Source organism: Leishmania mexicana, chromosome 27 (assembly GCF_000234665.1).
Source record: "Leishmania mexicana MHOM/GT/2001/U1103 complete genome, chromosome 27".
NCBI lineage: Eukaryota > Euglenozoa > Kinetoplastea > Trypanosomatida > Trypanosomatidae > Leishmania > Leishmania mexicana.
In genome coordinates, this window is record NC_018331.1 from 62,001 (window position 1) to 72,612 (window position 10,612).

Here is a 10,612-nt window from a genome sequence, read left to right on the forward strand (position 1 = left end):
ACAATCTGCGCGGCCACGGGACGCACACGAATGCGAAGGATACAGAGAGAGAGGATGCTGTCAGAGGAAGTGCTCAGAGGTCCCTCATGGAAGGGGATAGGCGGGGGAGGCATGCAGCGCTGATCTTGCTACTTCCGAACAAAGGCAGAATGGTGGCGATTGTCATGGAACCACAAACCCAAGCAAAACCGCGGCAACGATACAAGTAATATTTTGTGCTCTTGTGGCATGTCGGCTGAGGGTGAGATGATGAACCTTTTGTTTCTCCCTTTAGTTGTGTTTTGGCGTCGTATTTCTTGAGGCCTCCACGACGGTGGGTGCTATCTTGCTCACAACAGAAGGTGCAGACTACCTCGAATAGGAAGTACCGCTGTCGTGCCTCATCGCGCCAGCACAGCAACAGCCATGACCACAACTATCAGACCGAGGAGGAGAAAGTGAGGCAACTGAGCAGGCGACTTCTTCGCTGCCTCCGTCGCAGACGTTTCGCTCTTCCTGCAGGGTTGGAGGAATGGTTTTATACCGCGAACATCACCGCGTGAGACTCTTTGTCCGGTCGCATCCTCCATCATCTCCAACATCACGCCCCACTCGTCCTCTGTGATGGTATCTGTGCTGTCAAAGGCGTCGACATCGCACTCGAGACGGCAGCAATAGGATAGGTGAGCGTTGTGAGAGTTGATCTCGATGAGGCGCGTAGTCCTGGACGTCCAAGCCACCTTCAGCTGGCGGAAGAGAGTTTCGTAAAGCCCGCTAGCGCTCATGAGCGAAGGGACCATAACGACATGAATGCGAAGAGTGCTCGACACCGCACCAGTCTGGATTAGCTCGATTTTGCTCGAAGACGAGGGGGCACACTCCGTCAACGGAGCGTAGCTCTCCCCGTCCACTACTTGCGGAAGTGCATTGGAGCAGGAGATCAGTAAAGGCAAGGTGCTGTCGCACGTGTGCAAGGCACAACGAGCCTCAACGAAGGCGATATCGCTTTCCGAAACCTCCACTTTTTTCGAAGGCGCACCAAACATGCGGCAAGTGGGCGGGAGGTTTCTTTTTCCGTTAGGCACGACAACCTCAACGAGCTCCTTCCTCTTCAAATCAGGCAGCTCCGCTGCGAGAGATGTCAGTGCAGCCGTGTCTCCCGCAAAGCCCAACACCTCGATGCCGAACGGGAGCACGTTCTCCAGACTCTCTATCTGCTCTTCGGCCACGCTGGGGTCGTCGCACTGCACATAGCCAGCTAGCACGCACACGGTGCAAGGGGCCTCATTTACAGAGGAAGAGACGCAAGAGCGCTGCCCCACGAGTATCGACACACCATCATCGGTCGGCGCCGCCGGCAGTGAAGTGGAGATATGTAGTCGCCACATGAGATATTTTCTGAATGCAGGCGCAGTTGCCGTGAGAAGCACCGGTGAAAAATAGCATGGGTGGAGGAAAGAAGGAGCCAGTAACGCCAAGGAGGAAGCAACGGCAGAAGCTGTCATTGGTGACTTTGCGCAGGGAAAGCATGGCGGCGGCCCAGTTGGCCCCCAGAACGAGTGCCCATCAAGAGCTTCTCAGCGATGTGCCGGTGCAGCGAATGAATAATTCACGTTAGGAAAAGGAACGCTGCTCCGCTGGGGCAGGGTGGCGTGGCCACACTACAGTGAGAACGGCACATTCTTACTTTTCTCTCGGGTGTGTTTGATTTCTTTGTCGATGAGTTGGACAGGGACACGTGTGTGCGCATTCGCTGCGTCTACAACAAGTCAGAGAGAAATACACGAAAACGAACGGGGGAGGAAAACCTGCGCATGCACACACGTTCGTACGTAGGACGGTACACGACCGCGCTACTGACGAATGAGACAACATACAAGAACACAAACAACAGCACCAACTGAAAAAAAAGAAATTTGACATGTAAAAGAGAGCACCTGTGATCTCACGATGAAGCGCGGGAGTGTGAGAAGAGGATGGAGAAGGCAAAGAATGGGGTGAGGGCAACTCGTGCCTTGTCGGTGCTTGAGAAAGAGGCGCGACGCTGGATAAACTGATCGAAGGCAAAACGGCACAAGCACAAAACTATTGTCCACAAGTGGTATGCATGTATGCATGGCTATCCAACTTCCGACTGTCAGCGGCCTCGCCTTCGGAGTTTCTTTTTTCCGTGCTCTGCACACACATACACAACGACCCTTCATCTGCCCATATCCACAAATCACAAGTCGACCTCCCTCTTGTTTCGAGCGCCCCCCCGCCCCTCATCAGTGCCGAGAGAGGAGGGGGAAGGGGGAAGAGGGAAGGGAGAGAGGAAGCAGAGGAGGAGGGGAGAAACACGTAGCGAGTCGGACACCCATCGAAGCCACTATGCGAATGACGAAAATAAATGTATATATATAAACAAACAGCGAAAGACAAGATGAATGAATGAACACGGGGTTGGTATACATGTCAGTCGTGGCCTTTACGAGCTGACGGGTCATTCGAGTACATCCTCTTTGGTCTCTCGACCTAAACGAAACGTGACCAGTGTTGCTGTTGATCTCTCGCAGCTTTCCTTCCTACACCGTGGAAGAACATAAGCAATCGGTGCTCGCCTGTCCACACCACAGCGAAGAAAAGCTGTCAGATCAAGAGACAGACGTACAGAAAAAAGGATGAGCAGAGAGCGGATGGGGTGGCAAAGAGAAACAGAGCATCACAAGCGAAGACACATGCACACCAGCACAGGCAGCGACGGAGAGAGAGGGAGAGAGAGCGGAGCAAAGGGAAGAGCGGGACTGCACAAAATTCAAAGGGAAGAGTAATCAAGAACATTCGGGAAAATGACGTATGACGAGGTACGTGCGGCAGGGCACCACCGTCACCTTTTTTGTCTCTCTCGCTTCATTTGTGTGAGGGGACAGCGCCTCCGTAGATGGGTTTGCTAGCAGGGGGAGGGGGGACGTTCCCGCTGCTAGCAGAGTCGACTCCAGAGTCGTGTGCATTCGGGCACTTTCCTTCTCGAACTCGCACAACACGCGCACACACACGTGTATACACAAAGCTGTATCCACATGCACTGTCAGAGGTCACGGATACACACGAGGAAGCACGAAGAGGGGGAAAAAGAGGGATGCGAAAGGAACATGAACATCTCAAGAATTGGAAACACGCACACACACACATACACAACATCCCACCACTGACGGGGATACGCAGGGCCCCTCCCGTCTGGTTTAAATCCGAAAGACCATGGAGAAAGGCACGAGACACTCATTAGCCCGGTGCCACAGAGTTGCCTTTGCACTTTGTGTGTGGGTGTGTGTGCCCTTTTCCAGAACGAGTGTTAGTGAACTCGTGCGACCGCGCCAGGCTGCCGAGAAACACCCACAAAAGCCGCTAGCATGGACACGCAAAACAAGTACACTCCCAATAGCACTTGATGCATGGGTGTGGGCACACAACGCAAAGGTGAAGAGAGAGAGGTACAGTCGCTGGTTCGACAAGCAGTAAGGGCCAAATGCATTCCCCCGAAAACGAGATTGCGCTCCGTTCGTTCGAACCCAGCGACCACTTCTAGTATACAGCCTCCTCGTGCACCGTGCCCCCACTCCTTCTACGCCAATGCTCAAACTGAAGGTATACACTGGATATCGTCACATAGCTTGGCGGCTACCATGGCAACGTGGGGGACTGCCTCCGCTGACCGACGGAGAGCGCTGGACGGAGGTGTTGGTGAGCTGGAGACTGTGTCTGGAATAAAGGAAGTGTCGATGTTCGGCATGATAACCTCCTTACAACTCTTCGCAGACGACCTCAGAGACGAGTTTGGGGGGTCGGCGTAGCGCAAAGAACCTCGCCCACTGCCCTTCAACAAAGGCAATCGCCTCGATGGCCCTGTGTGGACCTTTGACAGACGGGTATTCGAGAAAGACCCGCTCACAGGCGCTGTTGCGACGAGAAAATCCGTTGCATTCTCGACAATCTCACCTACTAGGTTCTCCGGAATAGCCGAGACACTCAGCTCCTTGCTCATGTGAAGTCGCTGTCGGCGCTTCCGCGCGGTAGATGAGAAGTCACACGTCATGCACGACACCTTCTGAGTCCTGGTTGGGATGGCGTGGCGATTGACGCGTCTGCCACTCGCCTCTTCAGGGATAGGGGTGCTTGCAGCCGAGGAACTGTACAGGATGTGTGTCTCATCTGGCCGCTCGACGATCTCGCCGCTCTTCAGCTCGACAATCATCGAGGTGTGTGCGCTGCGGGTGCGATGCACGTTCACCCGCCGTCCCTTCGCCGTCGCAGCGTTGGTGTGTTGAGCATCATCAAACTTGCCAGCCTCTCCCATCTCTGGTTCGCTGTAGTCCAGAGCATGCCCGTTACCCTCGCCAGCAGGCCTGCGTCGACGCACGAGCTTTTGCGTCCTCTTAGGTGACCAAGTATCGTGCTGAGGTTCAACTCCCTTTAGCTCAGCGGCGCTCTCATCCTGAATCTCACACACCTCGTCCAGGTACACCTCCAGGAAACTGCACGACTTGTTGTTCACCCTCGGACGGCGCTTCTTCTTCTTCGTGACGGCGTGTGCCTTGCGGTGAAAAGCGGTATTGTTGTCCAGATCACTGGTCACCTCGTTCGGGGGCTGATCAAACTGGGTGTTGTCCCCGGCGAGCTTGGGACGCGACCGCCGCGACTTTGCTTTCCCGACAGACGCCAGAGGGGCCAGTGCCATGCCTCTCGTATTCAATGGCGAGGGCTCCTCCAACACCTCGCCAGCTTCCAGATCGGGGAGGCTAGTGATGGAGAGGCTGCGGCAGAGTTTGTGAGGTGCGCGTCGGCGGCCGCCCTTGCGCTTGGTGCCTAATAACTCGTCCTTCTCTTGAATCACGCCAGGCTCCTCCGTGGGAACGCTACTAAACGAGATGTTGTTGGCTTGCCGGTAATTTCGGTGGCGCCGTTCAGACTTCTTCGTCCCGGAAGGACGGAATGGCATGCGCGAAAGGCATTGTGACGTTGCGCCAGCATCCAAGAGTGGTGATTCGCGGCTCTCGGGGAGCTCCTGATTATCATCGATGATCTCACCGGGAGGAGTGTCATCATCCACCTTTGAGAAAGAAATGCTGCGGTCACATCGGATTCGCGAGCAACGGACTTTCTTCGCAGGGGCCGACAGGACGGTGCTCTCCTTTGCTGCGTACTTTGGCTGCTGCGACGACATTACCCTCGCGCCAACTTGCATGACCTGGCTGCTCGAGGCCGACAGGTTGCCCTCCTTTGCCTTCGACTTTTTGCTCGGGTTCGACATTATGAAGCTGTCCTTCAGTTTCTTCTTTGTCCCAGCGGGAGCAGAGAGCTTTGTGACCTTCGCTCTCTGCGAGACTTGAGCTGTTGCGGAGGCCCTCTCATACATCTTCAGCATCTGCGTTTTTACAGAAATCACCTTTTCAGGTGGCAGCGACATAATAGCCACCTTAATCTGTTCATCCAACGCCGGTTGAGTAGTCAACACATTCTCGCCAGCCTTCTGTTTGAGAGCCTCCATCGCCTCCATGCACGCGCGAATCTGCTGCAGTGGTTCCAGCTCACGACTGAAATTGCGGTCATTCCAGTTCAGCTTGTCAAACTCGCACTGCTTCACGGTCTGGCCTGATTCCTTCAAGCGTGCTACCAAGTGACGAATAGCATCGCCGTTGGATGGGCTGCTCGACATGGCGCGGTTCTTCACTGCGCGTATCGTCGCTGCGACAGCCTCCTCTGAGGGTAGCGACATTATCGCCTCCCTGATCTTGCTATCCAGCGCAGATGCGCCACTCATTGTGCCCTCCGCAGGCTTCTCCTCGGTCACTTCCTTCGCCTCCATGTACGCACGGATCGGGTGCAGCAAAGCGAGTGCCGTGTCGAAATCGCGATTGCTCCAGTCCAGCTCCTCAAAGGCCCGCAGCGGCACTTCCGTGTCGGGGTCTTTCAGGCGCCGCACGAGGTCCGCAATTGCCTCCGCCTTCTCCATCTCTGCTTCCCCACCTCTGTACAACCGAATCTTAGGTTTCGATGGTCTAATTTGACAACTCTTGATAGCCTTCACCTTAGCGGCAATAGCATAATCCGGTGGAAAAGACTGAACAGCCTCCTTGACCGCATGGTTGTACTTCGTGTTTGCCATAATGGGGTTGCTCGCCCTCTCCTCGAGGAGCACCTTGATCTGCTTGAGTGGCCCAAGCTCTTCTTTGAAGTTCTCATCGCTGAAGTCAACAAAGTCAAATGCCTCCAATGAAACCTCATCCGAAGGGTTGCGCAAGCGCTTAATCAATGTGTAGATGAGCTGAGCATTCAACGGGGCTTCCTCTTCATCGGGAAGCGAGACGGACAACTCGGCATCCAATATCTCGTACGTAGATTGCTTTACCTTTCCAATACTATGAGTCTTCTTTCGTCTCTCAAACGCGATCGGGAGAGCACCGGAAATCGTCGAGGAAGTACCATCCTCATCTTTGTGATGGCTACTTGCGGAAGACTTCACCTCAACCCGATTCAAGTCCTTGGCGCCAGGGCCGCAGTGCCGGCGCGTTCGGTTACGCTCAAGAAAAACCTCAAGTGGTGCATCTGAGATAGAAAGGCTCTCCTGTCGGTCCTCCTCCTCCAACACACCCAATGGAACTTTTGAGTAAGCTGGTGCGCCAGCACGGCGTCTGGGGTTGCTGCTAATATACTCGAACGTCAACGGCACGTAATCTTCGCTGTTGTCCGAGAGCATGTCCGATGCCTCCGTCTCCTCGTAGGACGACGTCTCGTAGTCATCATCACTGACTCGGCCCACACGTCGAGAAGCACCGCCAGCCACGAAGTGCATCCGTAGAACACTTTCATCACTCGAATCCAAAAGTGAGGGGGACAAGGCTTTCCGGACATCACACGCCGGTACAGCCCTTTCGGTGGGCCTCGCTCTCTGCTGCATGGAGGTCTATTTGTAGGAAGTACTATCCGCGCAAAGGCTCTTCTTGCTACTCCTTCAAGGCGGAAAAACAATAGTGCGAGAGTGCTGAGTAGTTAAGGAAGCGAAGGAAAAGAGTAGATTGTAGAGTGGGAAGGAAAACAGAGAGTATGCAGGAGAATCAATTTGGAAAAACGAAGAAAATGCAAGATGCTCGTTCGGCAAAAGCGTGAACATGTTTACGACATCGATCAACGCTTCGTTGCTCGCTCTCCAAACACAGAGTCTGAAGGGTGGCTGCTGCTTCGCAGATCTAACAGGAAAAGAGACGATGCTTTTATTCCTGTTCATTTTCGGATGAAGAGGTTTACTCTCAGTGAGGCTACAAGCTATCCAATGTGTTTCAACACGGAGGCAGTGGTATCAGTGCTTACCAGAGAACAAGACGAAAAATAAAACACACAAGAAAACACCTCGTGCTCCAGATGAGGGCACACAAGAGAACGTCACGTCCAAAATAGGTGCTCACTATCGTCTCCTCACTGACCACCTTGGGCAATAAAGGGGAGAAAGTGAGACGATATCTAAGTGCACTACACCAGCGCTGAAGAGCAGGAGCGAAAAATGCTTTCACGCACACACGGCACTTCTGCTTACCTCACTCGGACAACGCTAATGGTCACAGAAAAAGGACCTATTTCGACTTTAAAAAATCCTAAGAGAATCAATTGTGCACACGCTTCATGACACATATCTTATGTACTATTCCCCTTTGGTATCAAGATGCTAAGAACAGCTTTCACTCGATGATTACACTACCGCTTGGACAAGAGAATATAGTGCTGGTTCAACCACGAAAAGTTTGCCTCCACCACTTACTTGGCCATGGGGTTTTGTGCAATGTACTCGACGGCGTCAGGAATGGACTGGATTTTCTCCGCATCGTGATCTGGGATGTCTAGAATGAATTCTTGTTCGATGGCAAACACAACCTCCACTACATCGAGAGAGTTCAAACCCAGATCGTTCACAAAGTGTGCCTCAGCGGTCACCTTGGAGGCATCGACCTTCTCAAAGTTCTTCACTACCTCCAAGACACGGGTGAGGACGTCGTTCTTGTCAAGCAGGTACTGACCACTGCGGGAAGATGACTCCTCGTTGTGGCCGCTGGAGTACGCTCGCAGCGAGCACATGAAAGAAGGGATAACGCGAGCATGAAATCCTGAACCGACACGGACAGCACCTCGTATCTGTGAGGGCCTAGCCACAGCAGCGACTAAGGGAAACGCTGAGCGATTGCCCAGACGACGAATAACTGAGCGCTGCATTCTCTCTGCTCTGCTGAGTTTGGGTTTTATGCTCGCTTCTTTTTTCTTTTCCTTCGTGAAAAGGGGAGATGTTTACAGCAGTCGACAGGTGTGCTCGGCTCTGAAAGAGAAAAAATACAAACGGCAAAAAAAGTGTCTCGTTGTTGATAGATCAGTTCCGATCACAGACGCCAGTGTTTCAAACAAGGGCAAACGCGAGGTAAGCGGAGGGAAAGTGAAGATGAGGAGATCGAGAACAAGCTTGGCAGGAATACCAAACAGGTGCATCAGATTCACTATTCCACAGCATTGCCATGAGAAAGGTCTCAGCGCCCCTTACAGCAGCTACTGGGAAACAGCGCCAGACCACGAGGAGGGTTCAATAGTACATGCTCTGGGGAAAGAAGCTGAGAAACGTATGCTATTTCTGCTTGAGTCAGTTGGACGTAAACCAAGCGCAGGACAAATACTCGCGAAACAGAGCATCAAAAGAACAGTGATTGCAGTGAGCCTACGTCGTCACGCGGCGCACGAACAGAGATCGTTGGACGCTGAGGCGGTGCTTCAGGAAAGACGACGCAAGGAAATAGAGCTAAGTGCTGAAGTACAATCCAGTCAAAAAAAAAACAACAGTAGCACTTATAGCTCTAAAGCAGAGCACCTTTACGCACCCAAACTCCTGTTAGCACAATTTACCTGGCCACATGGTGCAATCTTTGCTCACAAGACCTTCGCCCTCTTCTCCATTTTACACAAGACACATGGCAAAACTGATCGTAGACACCAAACTCGCCTCATGCACGCTCAGGGAACCACCAGGAGCCATGTGAGGAGGAAAAAAAAGGATCGCCATCGGCAGTCTCAAAGCTGTCAACACTTAATTAGTGCAAGAGAGCAAGATCCCCCCTGCTTTTCCTTTTATGAGTTGGAAGTACACTTGTTTTTTTTCTAGTAGCTGTGACGAAATTCAAGTAGACAATATCCCAAGACAGATCCCCCGAAAACAAAGTGCACCCAAAAGCTATCAGACAGCAGACAAAAAGACTGTACAGCTGAAAAGACACAACAATGGTACACAAAACGAGTTAAAGCACAGCTTAGAGCCTTTAAGGATACCAGAAAAAAAAGGTACATCAACCGTCTTCAGAAGACACAATCCTTGCCATTGAGTGTTGAGTTGACATTGACCTAGTGCCAAAACCAATGATACGCATATGGCTGTGGTAGAATCGAGCATCATCGCAAACGACAGAAAACGGTGACGCTCTTGAGCCCCAACTCACACGCTTCAGTGATTTCTTTTTTTTTGACGCATGCGTTCGCTTGCAAAAGCTCCTGGTGGTATGCATCCTTGTGACCATGGTAATCTGTTAGCTACTGTATTGGCGTTTCGCCACCTGCACCCCAAAGCGCTTATACTAATAAGCACACCCCGTGTCGACTGAATCCCACCTTTCGGCTGACAGCTTTGTAGGCCCCCAGATTCCAATAAATGCTCGTTCGTTTCAGTTATAACTGCGGACTATCTGGCCCCTTCAAACCGCCACCTTTATTCTCCCTTGTGAGACGCAATGCAGAGAGCTACGCGGCTTCTTCGCATCTTGCATACCCTTCCCCCCTGCCCGCGCCATCGCACCATCGGGGTGGTGGTGCGCGTCGCTGCGGCAACAGGGCAAGGTGCGCCGCCCTTTGGGGAAACCCAGGCAGCCCCTCCCCCTCCCACCCCCCCCGCCTGCCAGTGCCGGAACCCCACTTCTCATGGTGACAAGGCTCGAGCGCCTACGACGTGGGGAGGTGAGCGCGATGCATGGCCACTGGTGTGTCGGCGCTGGGGTCCTGGGGGTGGCGCTGGCGTCGGGGGTGACCCGCGACAGCGAACACGCTTGTGCCGTCCATGTGGTAGGCAGAGTGTCGGCGTGCCTGGAACGCATTGCACCCGGGCCTGACTGCCCTTGCTGGTGTGTGTGTGTGTGGTGTGGGGGCCTGTGCGCCACCCCTACGGGGATGCACACTAGGCGGCTGCCGGCGTGATGGGGGCGGGTGTGGGGCGACCTGCGGAGTGTGGGGCAGGGGCCGTGCTCGGATGACGGGGTCGACGCATTGCTGCAGGGCGTGTGTGTAGGTCTGCTTGGCACCGTGCGATGTGCCCATGGCAGGGCCGGGGAGGAGTGAAGCCCAGTGCACCATGACAGGGAAGTGCCGTGTTATGAAACGCTTTTTGCGTTCTATGGCGGCGTGAAGGGATTCGCTGTGCTATACGTCCAAGTCACCGAAATGGAGGAGTAGCAAGCTGTGTCTGTTTTCAACTACTGATGAACTGACTGTTGTACCATTCTCTTTTTTTAGAAGGAGAGTTGAAAGTGTTTGCTGATGTTTGCGTGCTTTTTCCTCTGTATTCTTTGTTATAGCTTCTGCG

At 53.3% G+C, this 10,612-nt stretch overlaps 4 protein-coding genes across 4 annotated transcripts; all 4 read right to left on the minus strand.

The window, feature by feature from the left end:
• Positions 1–380: 380 nt before the first annotated feature.
• LMXM_27_0260 (conserved hypothetical protein) lies at positions 381–1,367 on the minus strand (the record flags this gene model as incomplete). The annotated part of the gene is made up of 1 exon (XM_003876551.1): positions 381–1,367. The coding sequence occupies one exon, from the start codon at positions 1,365–1,367 to the stop codon at positions 381–383; it is 987 nt and encodes a 328-aa protein (XP_003876600.1).
• A 2,225-nt stretch (positions 1,368–3,592) lies between these two features.
• Positions 3,593–6,808, minus strand: LMXM_27_0270 (conserved hypothetical protein; the record flags this gene model as incomplete). The annotated part of the gene is made up of 1 exon (XM_003876552.1): positions 3,593–6,808. One exon carries the CDS (start codon positions 6,806–6,808, stop codon positions 3,593–3,595), a length of 3,216 nt encoding a protein of 1,071 aa, XP_003876601.1.
• A 159-nt stretch (positions 6,809–6,967) lies between these two features.
• Positions 6,968–7,240, minus strand: LMXM_27_0280 (hypothetical protein, unknown function; the record flags this gene model as incomplete). The annotated part of the gene is made up of 1 exon (XM_003876553.1): positions 6,968–7,240. One exon carries the CDS (start codon positions 7,238–7,240, stop codon positions 6,968–6,970), a length of 273 nt encoding a protein of 90 aa, XP_003876602.1.
• Positions 7,241–7,764: 524 nt separating this feature from the next.
• Positions 7,765–8,217, minus strand: LMXM_27_0290 (putative acyl carrier protein; the record flags this gene model as incomplete). Its single annotated transcript, XM_003876554.1, has 1 exon — positions 7,765–8,217. The coding sequence occupies one exon, from the start codon at positions 8,215–8,217 to the stop codon at positions 7,765–7,767; it is 453 nt and encodes a 150-aa protein (XP_003876603.1).
• Positions 8,218–10,612: the final 2,395 nt, after the last annotated feature.